Source organism: Hyla sarda, chromosome 2, assembly GCF_029499605.1.
Source record: "Hyla sarda isolate aHylSar1 chromosome 2, aHylSar1.hap1, whole genome shotgun sequence".
In the NCBI taxonomy this organism is placed as follows: Eukaryota; Metazoa; Chordata; class Amphibia; order Anura; family Hylidae; genus Hyla; species Hyla sarda.
In genome coordinates, this window is record NC_079190.1 from 299,065,213 (window position 1) to 299,092,041 (window position 26,829).

At 42.5% G+C, this 26,829-nt stretch overlaps 1 protein-coding gene across 4 annotated transcripts in view; it reads right to left on the reverse strand.

Annotated features, from left to right (window-relative positions):
• The window catches only part of BAK1 (BCL2 antagonist/killer 1), a 76,926-nt gene that overhangs the window by 26,586 nt on the left and 23,511 nt on the right, over positions 1 to 26,829 (reverse strand). For 3 of the 4 annotated variants that reach the window (XM_056557556.1, XM_056557557.1, XM_056557560.1), the window contains exons 2-5: positions 11,769 to 11,822; positions 9,098 to 9,205; positions 7,109 to 7,223; positions 5,310 to 5,453 (exon numbers count right to left, since the gene is read on the reverse strand). In XM_056557556.1, the coding sequence (XP_056413531.1) occupies positions 5,310 to 5,453; positions 7,109 to 7,223; positions 9,098 to 9,152 (314 nt within the window). In that variant the 5' untranslated portion in view covers positions 9,153 to 9,205; positions 11,769 to 11,822. The remainder of the gene's footprint in view (positions 1 to 5,309; positions 5,454 to 7,108; positions 7,224 to 9,097; positions 9,206 to 11,768; positions 11,823 to 26,829) is intronic. The other variant, XM_056557559.1, reaches the window with a different exon arrangement.

Below are 26,829 nucleotides of genomic sequence, written 5' to 3' on the forward strand. Positions count from 1 at the left end.
TGGTCTCTGGCCAGGGACTACAGATGGATCCAGACAAACTCTCTGCCGTCTTGGATTGGCCACGCCCCTCCGGACTCCGTGCTATCCAACGCTTTTTGGGGTTCGCCAATTATTACAGGCAATTTATTCCACATTTTTCTACCATTGTGGCTCCTATCGTGGCTTTAACCAAAAAAAATGCTGATCCCAAGTCCTGGCCTCCTCAAGCAGAAGACGCCTTTAAACGACTCAAGTCTGCCTTTTCTTCGGCTCCCGTCCTCTCCAGACCTGACCCTTCCAAACCCTTCCTATTGGAGGTTGATGCCTCCTCTGTGGGAGCTGGAGCTGTTCTTCTACAAAAAAATTCTTCCGGGCATGCTGTCACTTGTGGTTTTTTCTCTAGGACCTTCTCTCCAGCGGAGAGGAACTACTCCATCGGGGATCGAGAGCTTCTAGCCATTAAATTAGCACTTGAGGAATGGAGGCATCTGCTGGAGGGATCAAGTTCTCCTGTTATTATCTACACCGACCACAAGAACCTCTCCTACCTCCAGTCTGCCCAACGGCTGAATCCTCGCCAGGCCCGGTGGTCTCTGTTCTTTGCCCGATTTAATTTTGAGATTCACTTTCGTCCTGCCGATAAGAACATTAGGGCCGATGCTCTCTCTCGTTCCTCGGATGCCTCAGAAGTTGAACTCTCTCCGCAACACATCATTCCACCTGACTGCCTGATCTCCACTTCTCCTGCCTCCATCAGGCAGACTCCTCCAGGAAAGACCTTTGTTTCTCCTCGCCAACGCCTCGGAATCCTCAAATGGGGTCACTCCTCCCATCTCGCAGGTCATGCGGGTATCAAGAAATCTGTGCAACTCATCTCCCGCTTCTATTGGTGGCCGACTCTGGAGACGGATGTTGTGGATTTTGTGCGAGCCTGCACTATCTGTGCCCGGGATAAGACTCCTCGCCAGAAGCCCGCTGGTTTTCTTCATCCTCTGCCTGTCCCCGAACAGCCTTGGTCTCTGATTGGTATGGATTTTATTACTGATTTACCCCCTTCCCGTGGCAACACTGTTATTTGGGTGGTCGTTGATCGATTCTCCAAAATGGCACATTTCATCCCTCTTCCTGGTCTTCCTTCTGCGCCTCAGTTGGCTAAACAATTTTTTGTACACATTTTTCGTCTTCACGGGTTGCCTACGCAGATTGTCTCGGATAGAGGCGTCCAATTCGTGTCTAAATTCTGGAGGGCTCTCTGTAAACAACTCAAGATTAAATTAAATTTTTCTTCTGCATATCATCCCCAGTCCAATGGACAAGTAGAAAGGATTAACCAGATCTTGGGTGATTATTTGCGACATTTTGTTTCCTCCCGCCAGGATGACTGGGCAGATCTCCTCCCATGGGCCGAATTCTCGTATAACTTCAGGGTCTCTGAGTCTTCCTCCAAATCCCCATTTTTCGTGGTGTACGGCCGTCACCCTCTTCCCCCCCTCCCTACTCCCTTGCCCTCTGGTCTGCCCGCTGTGGATGAAATTTCTCGTGACCTTTCCATCATATGGAGAGAGACCCAAAATTCTCTCTTACAGGCTTCATCACGCATGAAGAAGTTCGCGGATAAGAAAAGAAGAGCTCCCCCCGTTTTTTCCCCTGGAGACAAGGTATGGCTCTCCGCTAAATATGTCCGCTTCCGTGTCCCTAGCTACAAGTTGGGACCACGCTATCTTGGTCCTTTCAAAATTTTGTGTCAAATTAATCCTGTCTCTTATAAACTTCTTCTTCCTCCCTCTCTTCGTATCCCTAATGCCTTTCACGTCTCTCTTCTCAAACCACTCATCCTCAACCGTTTTTCTCCCAAATCTGTTCCTCCCACTCCTGTTTCCGGCTCCTCGGACATCTTCTCGGTCAAAGAAATTTTAGCTGCCAAAAAGGTCAGAGGAAAAAATTTTTTTTTAGTGGACTGGGAGGGTTGTGGTCCTGAAGAGAGATCCTGGGAACCTGAGGACAACATCCTAGACAAAAGTCTGCTCCTCAGGTTCTCAGGCTCTAAGAAGAGGGGGAGACCCAAGGGGGGGGGTACTGTTACGCCGAGCGCTCCGGGTCCCCGCTCCTCCCCGGAGCGCTCGCTTCACTCTCCCCGCGGCAGCGCTCCGGTCACGTCCTCTGACCCGGGGCGCTGCGATTCCGCTGCCAGCCGGGGTGCGATTCGCGATGCGGGTAGCGCCCGCTCGCGATGCGCACCCCGGCTCCCCTACCTGACTCACTCTCCGTCTGTTCTGTCCCGGCGCGCGCGGCCCCGCTCCCTAGGGCGCGCGCGCGCCGGGTCTCTGCGATTTAAAGGGCCACTGCGCCGCTGATTGGCGCAGTGGTTCCAATTAGTGTGTTCACCTGTGCACTTCCCTATATCACCTCACTTCCCCTGCACTCCCTTGCCGGATCTTGTTGCCTTAGTGCCAGTGAAAGCGTTCCTTGTGTGTTCCTTGCCTGTGTTTCCAGACCTTCTGCCGTTGCCCCTGACTACGATCCTTGCTGCCTGCCCCGACCTTCTGCTACGTCCGACCTTGCTTTTGCCTACTCCCTTGTACCGCGCCTATCTTCAGCAGCCAGAGAGGTGAGCCGTTGCTAGTGGATACGACCTGGTCACTACCGCCGCAGCAAGACCATCCCGCTTTGCGGCGGGCTCTGGTGAAAACCAGTAGTGGCTTAGAACCGGTCCACTAGCACGGTCCACGCTAATCCCTCTCTGGCACAGAGGATCCACTACCTGCCAGCCGGCATCGTGACAATATATATATGTAAGACAAAATTGTAAAAAAATATGGAATAGTGAAAATCTGTCTACCAATATTTTTTTCAAAGATGACAATATGATAAATGCTAACTTCATTTTATGGGTCAGTAGGATTCCAATGATATCAAACTTAATATATAATTATGATAATCTATGTTTTGTTTTATTGTTAAAAAAAAATGTGAAAACTCTGTTCATTGTCATGTTCTGACCTCTACAACAGTTTTTTTTTCCAACTATGGAGCTTTGTTAGGGTTAATGTTTTGCACCATGAGCTGTAGTTTTTAACAATACCCCCTTTGAGTAGTTCTGGCTTTTTGATCACTTTTTATAAAAAAATAATAAAAATAATGTTATGTGATGTGATATGACCAGAAATCAGAAATGTTGGCATTTGGAATTTATTTGCATTAACGCCATTGATTGTGCATGATAAGAAATGGAATAGTTAAATTGTTACGACATTAATGCATGTACCAAGTACGTTTATACCAAGTACGTATTTTTTTTCTTTTTCTACAGTGTTTTATTTGAAAAATGAGGAAGGGTCATGGGGGATTTATTGGGGGATTTTTTTTTTATATTTTCAAATTTATTTTAACTTTTATTTGTAACACACTTTTTGGCCCCCTAGGGCCTATTATAATTCATGAGTAGATGGCTTGCATAAATCAATATAATGCAGTAGAATTGTTATATGTTCTATTGCTAATGCTAAAGGCTTTAACATTTGTCCAGCCATGAAAGATGCCGAGGTACAGGGAAGGCCTCGGGCTTCCTAAGCAACCTATCGGCCCCCTGCCACTAGACACCAGGGATTAGCAGAATTTAACATTTAAATGCTGCAATCGCTATTAAGTGCTGCATTTAAACAGTTAAATGACATACATCAAATCGATCTTCCATGTCCGTCATTAGAGGCAGATGTCAGCTGCTATAGCAGCGGGCATCTGCCAGTTATAGTGCAGACCCAACTCCCAAGCCGTACTCCCTCACCCATTCAATTATGTACAGGTGTGTCAAGGGTCAGGAAGGGGTTAAAGTAACATCAGTGGTAAGTGGCCAGTTAATGAATATCAAAGCAAAACTGGCTTAGTTGCTCATAACAACCAGTAACAAACAGCACAGCTTTCATTTTCAAGAGCCAAATATGACATGTACTTTAAGGGGTTTTACCATGAAGATAAATAGGTCTAAACTGGTGGATTATGTGAAAAGAAACATATTTGCAAAGAGAAGTAATTATCAAAAATCAACCTTTTTAAAGAGCAGCCCTACCGATATAGGCTGAATGGTCTCTTGGGTTTTGTTTGTTGCCATGGGATATGTCCGGTTGGCAGTTTCCTCTCTGGTCAGGCATGCTCAGTTCTCCTCACACACAATAAATATACAGCCTAATAGACTGCAGCATTGAGCTGCCACACTTGCCCGATTCTTCTAGAAGTACATTGTTCACTGCAATAAATATGCATGAGGAGGCTGAATATTTATTGACCACTGTTAGGTAAATATACATTATATACTGCTGTAGCTTCTGTATTACAGCGTGTAAGACTAATTCACTTGGCAGGAGGGAAGGAGAGAAGAATATTTACTATTATAACACTGTACACTGTATGAGGAGAGAAAAGATAACTTTACCATTATAAAGATTACATTCTCCTGATGGATGGCTCATACTATACAGCATATGAATGAGCTTCTGCACTAATGACTACTGAGAAATGAAGTTAAAAGCAAACCATGTGACAGTAAGAAGCTCCGCCCACCACACAGATTTTCATATGAAAAGTGTAGTGAATAAAAAGAAATCAGAGACAAGGAAATATGGTCATGTCTGTTATTTTTGGAGGCAGACATTTAATTTTAGTCAACCTAATAAAATATTAAGTTTGCTGTGGAAAGTGGATCAAGGTAAAAACCCTTAAATGGTGTGACATAACATGGTGACATTGAAGCAAGAAAAAGATATTTGCACATAGATCAGGGTCAGATGTAACAGCACAATGAAACTTCCAAAATAAATTTAGTAAATGTACTCCACATAAAAACTGCTATTGAAACCACTGTGTATTCAGGTCAAGGAGAAAAGTCTTGGTGCCCAAATAATTTGGAAGAGACAGGCCTAGTAAGTCGACCAGGAGACAATTCACCTATAATGCGCTGGCCTCCATGATCGCCAGTTCTGACACCCAGCAACTTCTTTCTGAGGTCTACATCAAGGACTCAGTGTACATGTCCCTCTCAGCCACAGGTTCGGAACAACATGAGACAACACATCACTGAAACAGTGGAGTCCGTATTTGAGGATATGCTGTCATGTGTCTGGACTGAACTAGACTACCTCCTACATATCTGTCATGTCACAAATAGAAATGACTGTAAACATTTTTGTATAGATAACATTTTGTTAGATAGTATGTCTCTCCATGTTTATACATCTGTATTATCTTTTTGTTACAAATACTGAGGTTATAATTGGCGCCATCTTTTTGAATCCCCCTGTAGAATGCAATATACATTTCCAACTTTTCTTTATTACCTGGAGGCTATTTTTTTGAAGATGTCATAAGCATTATCCAGGTTGGGGTTCAACTCTCTGAGGAAATTATCAAAAGTTTTCTCATGTTGTTTATATATGTCGTCCCCAATTGTAGCTAGTTGCTTCCCCAAGTTGTCTATTACACTGTAAAAAAGGAAAAACGGGAACAATAATTTTAATAAACAAAGGCTTTTTTTTTCATTTGTTACTTGTGAATGCATACCTGATAATTATGCCCAATATATTGAAACATAAAATATATTGTTCCACGATGTACATTCATGCTGTATAGGATAGCATATGCTGTGACCCTCACCATCTCCAAATAATCTGCCACTTACTATAATGGGGCCCCTAGAGAAAGTAGAGAGTTCCTGCCTCTCCTACACTGACAGTAGAATCAGCAAAGTAACCTCAGCCCTGAGCTGCTGGAGATTAGGGGGGAGTAGGACCTCCATGGTCCTACTTTTATATACTATAGTGGCCCATGTTTACTATGCCTGCTGCATCAGAATTTTGGCACATTGAATGAGCAACATATTTATCAACATGTTTGTCCATAAATAATAGTGAAAGGCTTTACTTTCCATCTCCTTGCACCCAAAGGGGCATGGGTAGGAATGGTCATTGTTTAAATGGGCCCTTAGTAAATCAGGACCAATGTTTTACTAGATTTCCCTAAGTGTGTTTTGTTTATCACAGCATCTCTGGGAACGTACATGTTTATGCTGCATGAACATAAATGCATTTTTTGAGTAGCCCATAAAGGGAACCTGTCATGTAGTCTGCAGGCATCATGTTATAGAGCAGAAGTTAAGCAGATTCATACATAGCTTTGTGGAAAAAGTTTAAGGATAACTTGTAAATATCTGCTCATTTTGGCAGTCTAATGGGTGATCCTACTCAGTGACATACAGCTCTCTAAATGCACACATATACACGGATAGCCATCAATCCCAGAGCAGGACCACCCACTCGACTATTTATCCCAGAATGATCAAAGATATTCATGAATGGCAAGTTATGCTGGAACTTTTCCCACAAAACCAATCTGCTCAGTTTCTCCTGCTCTATAATGATGCCTTCAGATAAAACTGTATTTTAAATGTGTCAGGTTCCCTCTCATGAGGGGAAGTATTCTATAAGTATTGGTTGGATTCTAGAAAAGTAAATTGTGTTCATAAAACACGTTAGAAGATATTTATCATTGAAGATACTTTTCATCAGCAAACAAGTCTAAGGATGCCTCAAATTAAAATCTGGATAGGCTTCACACATTGGGCCATATTTATCAATCTGCCTGAACACCCAAACTGTCTGGTTTTGCCCATAACAACCAATCACAGCTGAAATTTAATATCTATCATTTAACAAGCTCTTGTAAAATGAAAGCTGAGTTGTCATTGGTTGTTATAGGCAAAAACAGACAGTTTATGTTTCAGGCACTCATTCATAAATCTGGAATACAGTGTTTTTCTGTATTTTTTATGGCATAAAAAACAATATGGTTAGATGCTCCTTTAGGGTACATTCACACATGTGTATTTTCTGCCACCGAGCTGCTTCTTCTTGCAAAATCAGATCTGCAGCAGAAAATACGCACGTATGAACGTGCCCTTAAGGTTATGGTAAAATACAGTAAAGGTAACAACAGCTTTTGTGCCATTTACTGCATTTTGAGGACAGTGATGAAATTTTAAACACAGCATGCACTATATATATGGAATTTTTCCACAGGATTCTCTATCTAACTTTAAAAAACACCAGACAAAACACACACTTTTATGTGGGACAAGTACCTGTCTCTTTGTCTTACATCTATTTCATCTCTAAGAGGTCTAGAATCTTCATTTTCACTTCTCATTGTAGTCATGTGAAATGTGTAACTAAGAAAAACAGCCTCTGCTTCCTGTTCTGTAGGACAAAAATGTTATAAAGAACAAGTTCAGGAATTACCATCAATGATCTGTCTACAAATAAAGCAAAGAGGAAAAAGAAAGTTGTCACTCCAGTTTCTGATCATATTAGAATAAAAACAAATGACATTTCTCTAAACAATACAATCATAATGAACTAATTACCAATGTGTTGCAATAACCAGATGACAATCTGGTTGAGGTGGTTTAAAATATAAAAGGTTAAAAATTGTTATCTGGGCCTTTAAAATTGACCGCCTATTCTTGGAATATCAATATCTTGGCCATCAATATTAGATTGGCTGGGGTCTGACTCCCAGGACGCAGGCCAATCAGCTGTTTGACAGGCTGCAGAACTTGTCCTTACAATTGCTATACTTTTAATAGTGGTGGTAAGGTACCACAGAGTCAACCTGTTAACCTCAAAATGCTGCGCTGCTCATACAAGAGCCCGAGACCCTTCAAACAACTGATCGGCAGAAAGTTGATCTAATATTGATGTTCTATCTAGGCCATTAGATCTAACCCCTAAAAGGGAAACATGGGAGATTTTGTCTTCATCCAACAGCCTGTGCTATAGTATGTTGTGATGCAAAAGACCAAAGTATGTAATTCAGCAGGTTCATCCAGGCCATGTGGTAAAAAGTACATCCTTTGGTAGAACATGTTATTTTGGGTCACTAAGATCCAGGAACAAGAGGACAGTTTATGTCACTGGTGTTGCACACCAAATGTGCAAAATTGCATTTTTTTCACCCATTTATCCTACTTTAGCCTGAAATACTCCAACAGAAACGTCCGTCACGTCCCCTCCCATAGGCTTGCATTGAGGGGGCTGGGCATGACTGCCCCATGGTCGTGAGGCTTCAGACATGGGGACCCTGCCATTGGGGACCCCCACAATCAGACATCTTATCCCCTATCCTTTGGATATGGGATAAGATGTCTTAGGGCCGGAGTACCCCTTTATGGTTTATTCACATGTACAGTATTCTGCACAGATGTGATGCGCAGGATTTTATGCTGCAGATTCCAATGTAAACTAAATGACTGAATGCAGATTCAAATCCTGTACATCAAATCTGCAAATCCGTACGTGTGAATCAACAAGCCAAAGGAGTTATTTGTGCCAACATAATTTTTATTGATATACATTAAAATGAAACACACATATAAAGGGAGACAATGCATCAAAAAATGCGGCAACACCAGGTACCCTGCAACCACGGTGACAATCAAGGGGTATAGCATATAAGATGGTAATAAATTAAATATATGAACACAAGCACCAATCTACAACTTGCTTTTCGGCACACTGACCTCCGTCCGGGACCACTTCCCACGGCAACCATCGGCGACCTGCTTTGACCTTGCAGAGTGCCAATCGGTGACAGAGGGAGCTCCCTCCCTCTGTTACCCTAATAGATGCGGCAGTCACAGTGACCGCAGCATCTACAGGGTTAACTCAGGATCGGAGCGCAATTCTGATCCTGAGTGGTAAGGGTGGCCTCCTCCGACGGGGCCCCCCTCACCACCGATCGCTTCACTGTGTTAAGCAACGGAGGAGAGGGGGAAGGAAGAGACCCCTGCCAGATCCCTGCTATTGGTCCGTGTGTACTGACTGACCAATTGGAGCGATCGCCGGCCAAGGACCGCTGCGATTGGTCCTTGGCCGGCTTCAGGGACGCTCGGCTGTGCAGCATAGCCAAGCTCAAACTGGGCGCTGTGACAGTTTATTTCCATCAGGTATATGTACATGTTGTTGGGTGAAGTCATCCCTAATCACTAAGTACATGTACCTGATTTTGCGTAAAGGGGTTAAACTATTTTTGTTAAAGTACAGACTAAACAATTTTTTGATACATGATTTACCTTCTTTTTTATTTATAGCTTCATCAGTAGTGTCTTCTCCGCCTCCAGTTGCCATGACTGATAGATGGAATAAGTTGAAGGCAAGGGTTTAATATGCTATAAAGAATCCTGCAACACATAATACATGTAAAACAAATAAACAAAAATTGTGGCTCTGAATATACCCTGGCACACACTTACAATTTTAATAAAACCAATATAACCTATCCATATGAAAGGTGTGATAAATGTATAAGCACTGGGCCCCAAAAGCACAGGAGGGGGTGTCCTTAGCAGGACTGCAAAGAGAAGATGCAGGAAAAGAGCACTTCAAAATTTATATAGGGCTAAGAGTTTTCAGCTGTTTTCAGACAGTTCCATAGACAACGAATTGAATGGTAGGACACATGTAGGGTTGCTGCTCTATTTCAACTTCTACTCACTGGCACAATACTGTGAGGGGGACATGGGGCTCAGATGGGGCACCAGTGATCATACATTTTTACTGTGGATAGGTGAGCAAAGTTAATTCACAGGATAAACCCTTTAATACATGTTGGAATTGCAATATTTGGAATGACTCTATTCAAGCAATAGTAATTCTATGCTTTTTTGACAGGATGCTGATGAACAAGAAGAGGTAAAAACATAATCTGAATACAGCCTTAGCATTTTCAGATTGCTCCTTTTTTTGTGGGTTTGCTGCAACTATGTAAGCATGCTTCTACACATTTATTAAAGGGGAACTCTGGTACTTAACGTATAGGGGATAAGTGTCTGATCGCAGGGGTCCAACTGCTGAGACCCCCCACAATCTCCAGCCTGGCGCCCCGACTCACCCTATGCACAGAATGGCCATCGCATGCCTACTGCCTTACCACACCTCCAACAATGTCTTGGGGATGAGGGAACATTTTGGCTAACTTATCAGGTGTATAATACCACCTATAGAGTAACTTACGAGAGGATTCAAAGTGATTAACACATCTAGACAACTTCCTATGGATCTCAAAAGTAAACCTCCACTGTTCCCCTGTAAACTTTTTCCCCAAGTCCTCTTCCCAACGTATTTGAAATGAATAGTACAGAGGCTTCTTAGTTCGCACCATCTCCCTATAGGCTATAGAAATTCCTTTATTAAACCTCTTATGGTTTAGAAAGAACATCTCATACCTTGTTCTGCTTTCACTCTGAGGCCACTTGACAGAGCCCAAAAATGGCGTATTCTTAAGTATTTATAAAATTCCTTATTGGGGAGTAGTTACATGTTAGTTATAACCGAGAATGAAAGCAGACCCACGTGATCCATGATTTGGGATATTCGGGTTATACCTAATTTGATCCACAAGGTTAGATCAAAATCACTTACAAAATTGCTTATTGCAGAGAGGGGAATATTTGATAATTGTAATGGACATATAGCTTTAATACATTCCAGTTTACTCCACACTTTTATAACTGTTATAAGTGAGGGATACCTAGCGGACACCGGGAGATCTGGATTAAACCGCAAGGCCCATAGAAAATTTTGTAGAGATAAAGAACCCAACAAGTCAGATTATATCTCTACCCAATGTGGTGGATCGTCCTGCCACCACCAATTTTTCAACTGATCCAATATAACTGCATAATAGTACAAACGTAGGCAGGGGACCCCCATTCCCCTGTCCCCAAGTGTGTGATATAACAGCTGAGCATTAACTCTAGGGCGCTTACCTTTACATAAAAACTGTAAGATTATTCAATTCAGTAATATACCGCATAGATATAATAATTGGCAAATTACGGGAAAAAAATTGAATCTTTGGTAACAAAACCATCTTTATCACCGCTATACGCCCAGCCCATGACACCGGAAGAGCCGAGAATCCAGAAATATCTTTCACTATTTGGGATTTGAGTAGGGAAAAATTTACTAAAGCCATTTTAAAAAGGAGAGGAAGTTAATACAATACCCAGGTAAGAAATCTGGTCCTCTGCCCAAGTGAATGAATAGGCCATAGATATAGAACCCTGTACTTCTGTAGGGAGATTAAAGGCAAGGAGAGTGGACTTCATTAGGTTTATCTTGTAATAACTAGCCCTATCAAATTCCTCTATGACAGCGAAGACCGGGGGCAAGGATCTCTGAGGGTTTGTTAAACAAATAATTATGCTATCGGCAAATAACCCTATACGGTGTTTTTTTAATCCTACTTTAATTCCAGAAACTGCTGGCGATGTCCTTATGTGTTGAGCAAAAGGCTCCATAAGTAAAACTAAAAGTAAAGCGGAAAGCGGGCACCCCTGCCGTTAACAAGGGTGAATTTGTTTGAGACTGCTCCCGTACTCAACACTCTAGCAGTGGGGTTGGAGTAGAGTGCCATAATGGCTTGTTCAAATTTAGATGGGAATTTGAACCTTTGTAAGATGTGGCGCAAGTAATCCCAGTGTACCCGATCAAACGCCTTCTCCAAATCCAGTGAAAGGAGCAGAGAAGACGTTCAATCGGCGCACACCTTAGCAATGAGAACAAGGAAGCGTCTGGTGGCATCTAGTGTCTGTCGGCCTTTAACAAAGCCGACTTTGTCTTTAAAGACAAATTCAGGTAAAATGTTATTAAGCCGGGCCGCCACAACCATTGCATATAATTTTATATCGCTATTTGGTAACAAAATGGGTCTAAAATTTGCAGTATTATCTGTTGATTTACCTGCTTTAGGAATGGTAACCACCAGCGCCTCCAACATCTCGCCAGGATGAGCACCTGTTGAAACAATAGTATTGAAGGACCTAAGTAAATAGGGTGCCAATAGAGAAAAAAACTTTTTATAAAAATCAATTGAAATGCCATCAGGACCAGGATATTAAGATGACTTAAGAGAGCGTATACCGGATATTTAATCTATGGAAAGATCAGATGCCAATTCCTCTAATCTATCAGCAGGAAGAAGAGGTAATGAAATAGAAGAAAGGAGGAAATTGTGTTGGGGGTAAGTTGGAATATAGATGCATCAGTATTAAAGGGGTATTCCAGGCCAAAACTTTTTTTTTAATATATAAATATATATATTAATATATATATTAATATATATATATATATATATATATATATATATATATATATATATATATATATATATATATATATATATCTCTCAACTGGCTCCGGAAAGTTAAACAGATTTGTAAATTACTTCTATTAAAAAATCTTAATCCTTCCAATAGTTATTAGCTTCTGAATTTGAGTTGTTGTTTTCTGTCTAACTGCTCAATGATGATGTCACGTCCCGGGAGCTGTGCAGTTCCTATAGGGATATTCTCCCATCATGCACAGCTCCCGGGATGTGACATCATCATTGAGCAGTTCGACAGAAAATTTCAGAAGCTAATAACTATTGGAAGGATTAAGATTTTTTAATAGAAGTAATTTACAAATCTGTTTAACTTTCTGGAGCCAGTTGATATATATAAAAAAGTTTTTGCCTGGAATACCCCTTTAAGATTATATAATTTTTGATAATATTCCATAAAACAGTTGGCAATACCCTGTGGGTCAGTAATTTTGGAGCCGTTTTCTTTGAAGATATAGGGGATTCGAGTTTTTGAATCTCTCTTTTTTAACTGTTTGGCCAGCCTTGAGCTTGCTTTATTCCCCTGCCAATAACAATTTAATTTCAGTCGGCGTAGGGTTTCCTCATTTGAAGGGAAAGGGTGTGGAGTTCGGATTGTATTTTAGTAATTTGCTGTAGCAGTTCCGGTGAATGTTTTGCTTGATTTTGTCTATGTAGATCTTTCAACTGCATTTCTAATCTAAGACGAGTTTTCTCTTTCCTATCATAGGCCCCCTGACTAATAAAATGGCCTCTAATAGTAGCTTTGAATGCACACCACAATATGGGGTCAGATATATCTCTGGTATCATTAATCTTAAAATAGTTAGATATGGCAGATAGAGACAGATTAGGAGTGTTTAGTATCATTGAGTTTAATCTCCATACAGATATTGGGTGCCGAGAATGTTTTTCTTTGACCGTAAGGCTTATTGGGGCATGATCTGACCACTCTATGGGCATGATGCCAGCATCCTCAATTAGAGTTAATAATGACAGGGATCCAAAAAAAATTATCAATTCTAGTATAGACTTTACGGGTTAGAATAAAAAGTATAAGCTTTCTCAGTAGGATTAGTTATTCTACAAGCACCATATAAATTTGCACTGTTAACAAGTGAAAAAAGACCCGTGGGAACAGTTTTAGAGGAAATTGAGGTAGAGTCCATTCCTGGCCACATTACCATATTAAAGTCTCCCATCATTATAACATGTCCCCCAACTTCTTTTGATGAGTAGGCATTTAATGAAGGTACACTGGGCTTTATTGGGGGCATATACTGCCACCAGAGTATAACTAGTTACATAGTTAGTACGGTCGAAAAAAGACATATGTCCATCAAGTTCAACCAGGGAATTAAGGGGTAGGGGTGTGGCGCGATATTGGGGAAGGGATGAGATTTTATATTTCTTCATAAGCATTAATGTTATTTTGTTCCAGGAATGTATCTAATCCTGTTTTAAAGCTGTTAATTGTTCCTGCTGTGACCAGTTCCTGAGGTAGACCGTTCCATAAATTCACAGTCCTCACGGTAAAGAAGGCGTTTCGCCCCTTGAGACTAAACTTTTTCTTCTCCAGACGGAGGGAGTGCCCCCCCGTCCTTTGGGGGGGGGGGGGGGAGGTTTAACCTGGAACAGTTTTTCTCCATATTTTTTGTATGGGCCATTAATATACTTATATACGTTTATCATATCCCCCCTTAAACGTCTCTTCTCAAGACTAAACAATTGTAACTCCTTTAATCGCTCCTCATAGCTAAGATGTTCCATGCCCCATATTAGTTTAGTCGCGCGTCTCTGCACCCTTTCCAACTCCGCAGTGTCCCTTTTATGGACAGGTGCCCAAAACTGAACAGCATATTCCAGGTGAGGCCGTACCAATGATTTATAAAGGGGGAGTATTATGTCCCTGTCCCTTGAGTCCATGCCTCTTTTGATACATGACAATATTCTGCCGGCTTTGGAAGCAGCAGCCTGACATTGCATGCTATTCTGTAGTCTGTGATCTACAAGTACACCCAGATCCTTCTCTACCAGTGACTCTGCCAGTTTAATCCCCCCTAAGACATACGATGCATGCAGGTTATTAGTACCCAGATGCATAACTTTACATTTATCCACATTGAACCTCATTTGCCAAGTGGATGCCCAGACACAGTCTATCCAAGTCATCTTGTAACTTATGCACATCCTCTATAGACTGTACCGTGCTACAAAGCTTGGTGTCATCTGCAAAGATAGAAACAGAGCTAACATAACTAAATAAATAACATGATTCAATTGACATGTAAGGATAATGCACCGCCCATTATCGTCACTCTCCACTTTTTGCAAAGTAAGAACTACGTTCTCCCTAATGGCCAAGGCCACTCCTCCTCTTTTGTATGGTGCATGCACATAAAACAGATGTGGATACTGTTTATGCGGTGAGCGTCTTTTGAGAGGAGATGTGTCTCTTGGATACACACCACATCTGCGTCCAACCTCTTGGCCTCTGCATTAATAGAGATAAACTTAATACCCATTTTGTTGAATATTAAGCTGCTTTTGTCTCACATTTCTCTCTCTAATGGCCATATGTACATATAGGTGACGGGTCTGGGCACATCCGTTCAAACACCAATCAATCCATTCAATTTTAAGAAAATTTATTAATACCATACATAAACAACATAAACTACAAAAAAAATACAATGAGCAGAGCTCGTCCCCCCTCTTGTGGATATGTTGGACTCCAAACTTATTGTGACCATTCCAAAAAAAAAAAAAAGTTATCTCCTATCCACAGGATAGAGAATAAGTTGCTGATGGCGGGTGGTCCCATCGTTGGGACCCCCCCACAATCTCTGGAACGAGAAATGGCGCATAGTGAGGAACGTGTGCACACCATTCATTTCTATGGGAGTGCCGAAAAGACCCGAATACAGCACTCGAGCATCATCGGAACTACTATAGAAATTAATAGAGTGCCGGTCAGTTACTTATCCCCTATCCAGAGTTTAAGTTTTTTTGGAGGTGCTGATCAATTTTGTTTTTTGATCTGTATTTATGGGGGAATGGCTGCCTTAATTTTGGTTGTACATTTCATCCATGTGTCCAAAGCTGTTTTTAAAGGGGTACTCCGCCCCTGGCATCTTATCCCCTATCCAAAGGATAGGCGATAAGATGTTAGATCGCCGCGGTCCCGCTGCTGGGGACCCCGGGGATCGCCGCTGCGGCACCTCGCCATCATTACTGCACAGAGCGAGTTCGCTCTGTGCGTAATGACGGGCGATACAGGGGCCAGAGCAGCGTGACATCATGGCTCCGCCCCTCATGACATCACGGCCCATCCCCTTAATGCAAGTCTATGGCAGGGGGCGTGACGACCACCACGCCCCCTCCCATAGACTTGTATTGACGGGGGCGGGCCGTGGCGTCACGAGGGGCGGAGCCGTGACTTAATGCTCCGGCCCCTGTATTGCCCATCATTACGTGCAGAGTGATCTCGCTCTGCGCAGTAATGATGGCGGGGGGCTGCAGCAGCGATCCCCGGGGTCCCCAGCAGCGGGACCCCGGCGATCTGACATCTTATCCCCTATCCTTTGGATAGGGGATAAGATGTCGAGGGGCGGTGTACCCCTTTAAGTTGAGCAGAGTATAGCTGCATCCTACATGCTCAGTCATCACACATTTATAGCATCTCAAGGCGATATATAATAAAGGTTTTTCATGGGATAATCTCTAAATGCCGTGTATTTAGACAGTTTTTTGTAGCTGTACAATATATGTGTATATATTATTATTTTTTATAATAAATATATAAATAAATAAAATCTGATTTAATGGGAGCAGAAATATAGCCATTTTTTTTTTTTAAAAGTGTGTAGCCGATGTCCAAAGTCACTTCAATATGAAGCATAAATGGAGGTTTATTCCATTTTTTATCATTTGTAAATATGGTCTAACACTACTTTGTTAGATTTGTAAATTTGAATATAAAATGTGGTATCATTCTCTATTCATGCAGAAGTAATTCTGACAGAAAGGAGCTTCAGCTTCAAATACATGGATTTGCTAAAGAAGCAACACAGTATCTTTTATTGTAGCCTTTATTTTGTAAACCTACTGTGCCATAGACAAGAACACTGAAAAAGTGAACAGCTTATTCAATCTTATCACTGTTCATTGTTCACTTTTCAATTTCTTATTTAGTTTATTTATTATATCTGCATTGAGTTTGTATGTTCTCCCTGGGATTATTTTGTTTCCTTCATTCAAATAGATCAAATGGCTTTCTTCGAAATGAAATTGGACTTGTGTCTGAAAAAGGGCAATTACATAGAAAAAAAACCCTACTGGGAACAAGGACTTATGTGAGTGACAACAAGCTTTATACAGCACTGCAGAATATTTCTGAACTATAAGGACTAGAAAAGAAATAATTTAACAGTTAAAATGGCTTCAAAATGAAACTTTAATGATAAAAATTTGAAAACCACTTCATCCACAGGAATCTGAAAATGTTAAAAAGTCTAATTTATTCCTCACCCATAAAGACAGTGTGGCTTTTTGGCAATAAAGATATTTTTTCCCAGGTGCCATAGTTTTCTCTTAAATTATGCCAAAAACTGGCCTACATGCTGTGCACCACAATTATTGTGTGTTTTAGACACTTTCTATGTGAAAATGAAGACAGACAGCCCTAAAATAGTGCCACATTTAATCAAAGTGGCTGACAATTAGACCACCCCCCTTTTTACCTATGCTATGCTCCTTTTCTGATAAGCCATTTTCTTTGACAGAGCCATAATTATTTTTTCTATTGATAAAGACATAGTGCAGATTACATAGATACATAGTTTGTAAGGTTGAAAAAAAAAAAAGACAAGAGTCCATCAAGTTCAACCTAAAACCCTACTGTGTTGATCAAGAGGAGGGGGGAAAAAATAAAAAAAATTAGGCCGATACCAAAATCCTTCCTGATTTCAATATGGCAATCAGATAAAATCCCTGGATCAATGTTCTATCGACATACCGGTAAGTCTAGTATTCATAACCTGTAATATTATATTTTTCCATTGAAACATCCAGGCCCCCCTTGAACTTGTTTCTTGAGTAAGACATTACTAAATCATGTGTTAGAAAATTTCACATTCTTACTGCTCTAATAGTTAAAGAGTACCTATCATCAAACCATATTTTCTAAACTAACTCTTTAAAAAGCTCTGCATCATACCTTTCCCCTTGCTCACATTGTGTAAGCTCTCGGCAGGAGAAAGTGGGCATTTCTCAGCAGGCGAGACATCACTGAAGCCTGCGAGACCTGTGTCTCATCATGCCCCGCACGCACTTCCTGAGTTTGGTCTCCTGCCAGGTCGGGAAGAGACCAAACTAACTGTTTGACTTGCGCAGGGAACAGAACAGAAACACCTAGTGGCCGTTTCTTCAATCATATTAAAAACATATAAAGGCTGAGAATTTTAACAGCAAGTAAAGAGCAAAAAGTGTTTTATAATTACATAAGGAACAATGTATTAAAAGTTTAGTTTGGCGACAGGTTCTCTTTAGGAACATCTGTCTGTGATAAAGGTGAAACTTTCTTTGCCCTAAACGTAGCGATGCCCCCTTGTCATGGTTACTGTCCTACGTATAAAAAGATCACAAAAAAATCTCTGTACTGACCACTCATAAATTTGTACATTGTGAGCAAATCGCCCCTAAGATTTCTTTTCTCAAACTAAATAACCCCAAGCTTGATAACCTGTCTTGGTCCTGTAATCTTCCGTTACCAATCATTATCTTGGCCGCCCTCCTCTGCACCCTCTCCAGTTCAGCCATGTCGTTCTTATATACAGGTGCCCAAAATTGGACAATACTCCATATGTGGTCTGACTACGGATTCATACAGAGGCAAAACTATATTCTTGTCACATGCCTCTCTTGATACATGCCATGACTTTATTAGCCTTGACAGCAGCTGCCTGGCACTGATAACTAAAATTGAGTTTACTCTCCAACAGTACCCCAAAGTCCTTTTCGGTAGTAGTTTTACCTAATGTCTTATTATTAAGCACATAACTGTACATTTTGTTTTTACGGCCCAAGTGCATAACCTTACATTTATCCACATTAAATTTCATTAGCCATGTCTGTGCCCAAGCCTCCAGCTTCTCCAGATCACTCAGTAATATTATATCCTTTTCTGTGGTGATTACCTTACCCAGTTTAGTGTAATCTGCAAATATTGAAATTCTACTCTGTAATCTCTCTACAAGGTCATTGAAAAGAAGTGGACCCAGTACTGACCCATGTGGTACCCCACTAGTAACTGTCACCCAACCAAAATAAGTTCCATTGATAAACACTCTTCTTACTGCCACTGAGCCAGTTGCTAACCCATTTACATAAATTCTCCCCTAGTCTCAGCATCCTCATTTTATGTACCAACCTTTTTTGTGGCATGGTATAAAATGCCTTAGAGAAGTCTAGATATACAACATGCACAGCTTTATTCTGGTCTAATTTATAACTGACCTCCTCATAGAAGCTGATCAGATTAGTCAGATAGAACTGATCCCGCATAAACCCATGTTGGTGCTGTGTTAGAAGGATATTTTCATTACAATATTACAGAATAGCATCTCTCAGAAACACCTTAGCAGTTGTTATACTTACAGGCCTATAGTTTCTAGGATCACCGTTTGACCCCTTTTAGAATATTGATACCACATTTGCTAAGCGCCAGTCCTGTGCAACAATCCCTGTCATTATAGAATCTTTTACCCCTTAAGGACAATGGACGTACTCCTACGCCCCCGTTTCAGAGTCCTTAAGGACCGAGGACGTAGGAGTAAGTCCTGTCCATTCCCGCCCCCCCCCCCCACCCCCCCCCCCCCGGTGCCGATGCCTGCTGAAATCGTTCAGCAGGCATCGCGGCACATCGCCCATTGTCTGGACAATTCAGCCCAGCGATCTGCGGTGGATTCCGGGTCAATCGGGTCTCCAGTGACCCGGAATAACTGGCTGATCGGGGTCTCTGACGGCCCCGAAAAGCCATAGCCAGCAGGGGTGAGGTGAGGTTTACCAGCCAACCAATCAGGGCACCTGCTGCGGGTGTCACTCCGCAACCCGCTCCGCCCCTCTTCCGGAGGATGTGAGCGGGAAGATGACCCCGGGAGCTGGGGACCCCGATACCCGGCGTCAATGTTGGGATCGGGGCCCCAGGAGCGGCGGCGGCGAGGGACTGACCTGCAGCGGAGCAGCAGTTGGGTGAGTGACAGCCTCCTGCTGTTGCTTAGCAACAGCTCCCAGCATGCAAAAAGGGCATGCTGGGAGCTATAGTTATGCAACAGCAGGAGGCAGACCACCACAACTCCCAGCATTCCCTTATGGGCCTGCTGGGACTTATAGTTTTGCAACAGCTGGAGGCACATTTTTTCTATTGAAAAGTGTACCTTCAGCTGTTGTATAACTACAACTCCCAGCTTGCACAATCAGCTAAAGTGCATGCTGGGAGTTGTAGTGGTGCATCTGCTGGTTGCATAACTACAACTCTCAGCATGCCCGTTGGCTGTCGGTGACTGCTGAGAGAGAGAGCTACTTAACACTGAGTTAAGTAGCAAACCAGTGTGTCTCCAGCTGTTGCATAACTACAAGTCCCAGCATGCCCTTCCGCTGTCCGTACATGCTGGGGGTTGTAGCTTTTGCAACAGCTGAAGGCACACTGGTTGCAAAACACTGAGTTTGTTACCAAACTCGGTGTTTCACAACCAGTGTGCCTCCAGCTGTTGCAAAACTACAACTCCCAGCATGCACTGATAGACCGTACATGCTGGGAGTTGTAGTTTTGCAACAGCTGGATGTCCGCCCCCCCCCAATGTGAATGTACAGGGTACACTCACATGGACGGAGGTTTACAGTAAGTATCCGGCTGCAAGTTTGAGCTGCGGCAAATTTTCTGCTGCAGCTCAAACTGCCAGCGAGAAACTACTGTGAACCCCCGCCCGTGCGACTGTACCCTAAAAACACTACATTACACTAACACAAAATAAAATGAAAAGTAAAAAACACTACATATACACATACCCCTACACAGCCCCCCTCCCCTCCCCAATGAAAATGAAAAACGTCTGGTACGCCACTGTTTCCAAAACGGAGCCTCCAGCTGTTGCAAAACAACTACTCCCAGTATTGCCAGATAGCCACTGCATGTCCAGGCATGCTGGGAGTTTTACAACAGCTGGAGGCACCCTGTTTGCAAATCCCTAATTTAGGCCTCAAATGCGCATGGTGCTCTCACTTTGGAGCCCTGTCGTATTTCAAGGCAACAGTTTAGGGTCACATATGGGGTATCGCCGTACTCGGGAGAAATTATGTTACAAATTTTGAGGGGTATTTTCTGCTATTACCTTTTTAAAAAATGTAAAATCTTTGGGAAACCAAGCATTTTAGGTAAAAAAAAAAATTTTTTTTTTACATATGCAGAAGTCGTGAAACACCTGTAGGGTATTAAGGTTCACATTACCCCTTTTTATGTTCTCCGAGGGGTCTAGTTTCCAAAATGGTATGCCATGTGTTTTTCTTTTTTTTTTGCTGTCCTGGCACCATAGGGGCTTCCTAAATGCGGCATGCCCCCAGAGAAAAATTTGCTTTCAAAAAGCCAAATGTGACTCCTTCTCTTCTGAGACCTGTAGTGCGCCAGCAGAGGACTTTTCACCCCCATATGGGGTGTTTTCTGAATCGGGAGAAATTGGGCTTAAAATTTTGGGGGGTATTTTCTGCTATTACCCTTTTTAAAAAGGTAAAATTTTGGGGAAACCAAGCATTTTTTTTTTTACATATGCAAAAGTCGTGAAACACTTGTGGGGTATTAAGGTTCACTTTACCCCTTGTTATGTTCCCTGAGGGGTCTAGTTTCCAAAATGGTATGCCATGTGTTTTTTTTGCTGTCCTGGCATCATAGAGGCTTCCTAAAGGTGACATGCCCCCCAAAAACCATTTATCGCTCCTTCGCTTCTGAGCCTTCTACTGCGCCAGCCGAACAATTAACATAGACATATGAGGTATGTGCTTACTCAAGAGGAATTGGGTTTCAAATATAAGTAAACATTTTCTCCTTTTTACCCCTTGCAAAAATTCAAAAATTGGGTCTACAAGAACATGCGAGTGTAAAAAATGAAGATTGTGAATTTTCTCCTTCACTTTGCTGCTATTCCTGTGAAACACCAAAAGGGTTAAAACACTTACTGAATGTCATTTTGAATACTTTGGGGGGTGCAGTTTTTGTAATGGGGTCATTTGTGGGGTATTTCTAATATGAAGACCCTTCAAATCCACTTCAACACTGAACTGGTCCCTGAAAAATTGTGAGTTTGAAAATGTTGTGAAAAATGTCAAAATTTTATAGATTTTAATGGGCATATTTCATCTGAAAAACTGATAAAAGTAGCATTTGCTGTTTTTTCAATTATATACCTATTTTATGCGACCATTTAAATAGGTTAACATTAGCCATGTATTATGGTCTTCAAAAAAATATGTGCAATGTGGACGTAAAATATGCTTGTGTGAAACCAGCCAAAGGATGAGTTCACACATACGTATTTTTGCTGCAGAACTGAAGTAAATGAGCAGCAAAATCTGCTGAAGCAGATCTGCAGCAGAAAAGTTGCATCAGGGATGTGGAAATTCTATCGCCCGACGCCCGGGACAAGTAGTTTTGGGCGCCGGGCAGGTGAAATGTTTATAGATTTAGCCCTGTATCGGGCTAGCAGGGACAGACAGACTTCCCCCTTATTTTTCTTTAATGTCGGTGTGAGGCGCAGGAGCGGATGGAAGTCTACACCTCACACCAGCGCTCAGAGTGTATGGAGGGGGCGGCGGCCTCCAGCTGACTGCAGAGCCCCCTTATCTCCCCTCCCGGAGGATGGACGGAGCTCAGAAGACACAGCAGGGTGAGAGAGAGGATGTTGACAGCTCCGTGTACAGCTCCATCCCCCGCACACAGCTCCATCCCCCGCACACAGCTCCCCCCTCCCCCTCCCCGGCTCTGTCTAGACAGGACCTAATCCACCACGGGGAGGTTGCTAGTTTGCACGGGGAAAACACAGAGCAGGGGGGGAGGGGGAGGGGGAGGACGGAAATCTCACCTCACACCGGCCGGGACTACAGCTCTGATGTCCTCTCATGGCGGCTCCGGTGAGGAGGCAGAGAATGCAGGCGGCGGCAGGAAGGGTGGTTATATATGTATGGTGTGAGTGTATGTGTGATGTGTGTATGTAATGTATGATGTGTGTATGATGTCTATGTGTGATGTGTATGTAATGTATGATGTCTAAGTGTGATGTGTATGTATGTAATGTATGATGTGGGGGGGCAGCGGTGGGTGTATGTATGATGTGTGCATATGTATGGTGTGAGTGTATGTGTGTAAGATGTATGTGTGTATGTAATGTATGATGTGGGGGGGCAGTGGCGGGGGGTGTGTGTGTGTGTATGTATGATATGGGGGCAGTGGCCAGTGTATGCACATGAATGTTTTGTATAGGAGCGGACTGTCACGTCGGGCATTAGGGCAGTTGTGCCATCTAATTTTATTTATTTTTAGTGGCCCCCGCACTAAATTGCACCCCCAGAATCCCCCCCTTCATACTCACCCACCAACCAAGAGCCCCACAGATGCACGCAAACAAACCCGAACCAAAACTACAACTCCCAGCATGTTGCACCATAACTTAAACTGTAGAACTACAAAGTGTAACATGCTGGGAGTTGTAGTTTTGGTTCGGGTCAGCTGCAGAGCTATAGGCTGCATCAGGGCATGCTGGGTGTTGTAGTTACTAACTGTAGTTCCCAGTATTCCTTGACACAGACTATGGCTCTGCAGCTGACACAAACCAAAACTACAACTCCCAGCATGTAACACAATAACCTTAACTGTACTACTATACAGTGCAACATGCTGCAACACCCACACAACCAAAGGCTGTATCAGGGCATGCTGGGAGTTGTAGTTATCTAGTAACTAAATGCAACTTCCAGCATTTTCTGACACAAAATGCACCACACAAACTGGAGAAGCAGAACAGCCCCCCCCCCCCCCAGTAACACATAAGTCCCTATGAAGACTGAAAAATAGTGATTAAAATATTTTAAAAAGTGCGTATATATGTGAATAAGCCCCTTTCCTAATAAAAGTTTCCAATTTTCTTTAAATAAAAATAATGTACAAAAATAAACATAAGTGGTATCGCTGCATGTGGAAATGTCCAGGCTATTAAAATATGATGTTAATTAAACTGTACGGTGAACGGTGTAATTGTAAAGAATAGTCCAGAATTGCTCATTTTTGGTCACTTCATATGAGACATTTTTTATGGTGATCAAAAAGTTACATCTAGACTTATCTGGGCTTGTCTGGGGTGTAAGAGGAGCTACAGCTCTCCCTCCGCTAATATCCTGACATGTGCGATCACCTATTAACCCATTAGATCAGCGCTGTCAGCAGTGTCTAAAGGATCTTATATCCATCCCTGGTGGTCTAGTGGGGGGGTCAGACTATTTTGGTTGAAATTATTTCATCTACCAGGACAAGTGGATTTTCTTGAGGGACAAGTAGATTGTGTTCCGCTTTAGTCCCTTGGACAAGTAGTTTTTTTTTAAATTTCCACACCCCTGTGCATGTGTGAACACACCCTATTACTGAATTATACAGAGGTACTGCACATACAATTACTTTTGATACATATATATATATTTTTTTACATACAATTAAATCTAAAGAAAATTGGGTACCGTAAGTATATTATAAGCTGCAACAAGCAACTAAACCTGAATATTTAGTAAATGGTACTACTGGGGGGAAAAAAATGTAAAACAAAGTATTTCTCAGCATCTAAAAGATTATTCCTGTTTGTTAAAATCTTAAAATCATGATACATGAGAAAACATTATGAAATAAAGATACATTCCACAGCTTTATAATTTAGAAAGATGTATTGCATAATTTGCTGTAAATTACCACTTCTTAACAAAATCAGGCTTTCCCACTCAATATTTATAGATTGATGACATTCATAAAAATTACATCTAAGAATCTCAACAAGCTATTTTAGAGTTCTCTCAATTAAGCTGCCTAAAAACAGAAAAACACTGAACGAATGCTTGAAGGTAAAATAAGCTGTAAATATGTATGACTGGAAAGATTCTAGTAAGGGCATATTTAACTTCTTCCCTACAGAGTGCCCATTCACTTGACTTTTCACACAATGCCTGCACAGGATTGACAAAGATGTCAAGAAACTTCTATTTGTTCTAGGGAACAGTCTGTATCTAAGCATTTGGCCCCAATCAATCAGTAAGTTATAATAAAGAGAAATGGCATTGTTTTATTAGAATGAGTAATCCATTTAGTTTAGAACACTATTACTTGTTACGTTTAATTTAGTAGTAAACTAATTTGTTCATAGCAATTTGCTGTTCTCATACTAAAGACATTCATCAGCTACAAGTGTCTGACTGATGGGGTCAAACCACTGGGACCCCTATTGATCTTGGGAAAGGGAGTCTCTTGCCTGCTGCCCTCACTTCAATATAGCAATGGTTGGACATGCACACTGCTGCTCCCATCAACATTATCGAAAATAGTCACCAACACTTCCTCCTTGGGAAAAATGGCCGCTGCCCTGGGGAACTCTTAATACATAAAATGAAAATTAACAATTAATACATCAAATAAAAAGTATAATTTATTTAAAAGCACTGCGCGTTTCAAAGCCAGGCCAGCCTCTTTCTTCAGGTAAATCCTAAAGTAAAGAAATCACAGCCTAAAATACCCTATTCATACATCACATGACATCAAATTGCTGATACAGTATTATCAAGATTTTGCTAAGCAAGTCCATATGTGACTTCAAGATGCCAAAACATCACGTAGGTGTAAAAAAAAAAAAAAAACATAGTATTCATTAAATAATATTATTTAAATAATAAATTGGTTCTAGGGAATGCTACCTGTGAAGGTGGTGTGATGAGCTGCTATATATATACACACACACACACACACACAGTATATATTATAAAGGGTGGGCCATTTCTATGGATACACCTTAATAAAATGGGAATGGTTGGTGATATTAACTTCCTGTTTGTGGCTCATTAGTATATGTGAGGGGGGAAACTTTTCAAGATGGGTGGTGACCATGGCGGCCATTTTGAAGTTGGCCATTTTGAATCCAACTTTTGTTTTTTCAATAGGAAGAGGGTCATGTGACACATCAAACTTATTGGGAATTTCACAAGAAAAACAATGATGTGCTTGGTTTTAACTAGAGGTGCACCGAAATGGAAATTTCAGAACCGAAACGAAACCGTAAAAAAAAAAAAAAATGTCCGGCCGAAACAGATACCAAAAATGACTTCTCCCAGTCTTCTGGTAAAATGCAGCGCTCTGCTCATTAGATTAGATTCCCCCACATTAGATTGCCAGCTCCCCCACATTAGGTCGGGGGTTCCCCCACATTAATAGGCAGCTCCCCCACAATAGTAGGCAGCTCCCCCACAATAGTAGGCAGCTCCCCCACAATAGTAGGCAGCTCCCCCACATTAGGTCAGCATTTCCCCCACAATAGTAGGCAGGTTCCCCACAATAGTAGGCAGTTCCCCCACCCCAACAATATTAGGCAGCTCCCCCCACATTTGTAGGCAGCTCCCCCCCACATTAGGTCAGCAGTTCCCCCACAATAGTAGGCAGCTTCCCCCCACCCCACAGACATACAGCTTCCAGCCATATACAGTGTATGGCTGGAGTGGAGGCTGTATGTCTGTACTGCTGCCCCCACAGTGATCCGGTCACCGCTCCTCCGGCCCGGGGTCACATCTACTGCTATGGCCTATGGACCATAGCAGTAGGTGCCGGGAACGGAGGAGCGGTGACCTGAACACTGAAGAAGATGATGCGCCGCCGGTCACTTACCAGGCCCCAGCCAGCGTGCGTTCTCCTGCGACGATCCTGCGGTCCTCCTGCGTCTCTATGGTTGTAAGCACGGGACGTCCTGTGCCGTGCGTACAACCATAGAGGCGGAGAAGCGAAGGACCGAAGGAGGACGCGCGCTGGCTGGGGAATGGTGAGTGACCGGCGGACATCCTTATGTCCCGTAAAGATTTTACGTAAAGACACAGGGATGTCCGGGATAGGAATACTACTTTTTATGTGCCCGGGCCGGCTCCCGTGTGTGGCTGCAGGCGGGGGGAGACCAGAGCATATAAAAACTAATACTGTATACTAAAAACCAGGGGGCCTCCAGCTGTTGTGAAACTACAACTCCCAGCATGCCCAGACAGCCTTTGCCGGTCCGGGCATGCTGGGACTTGTAGTTTCACAACAGCTGGAGGCCCCCTGGTTTTTAGTATACAGTATTAGTTTTTATATGCTCTGGTCTCCCCCCGCCTGCAGCCACACACGGGAGCCGACCCGGGCACATAAAAAGAAGTATTCCTATCCCAGAGAGCGCGCCCCCCCCAGCCCCCCGTGCACCCCCCATGCTACGCCTCTGGCACTGGCAGTGTTTGTAACTTGTGCTGTGGGCGGACAGGGGAGGTGGGTCATTATCGGCAAATTTTTTGTTGTTTCGGCATTTCCCCAAAATAGATATTTTCGGCCGATATGTATCGGCCGCCGAT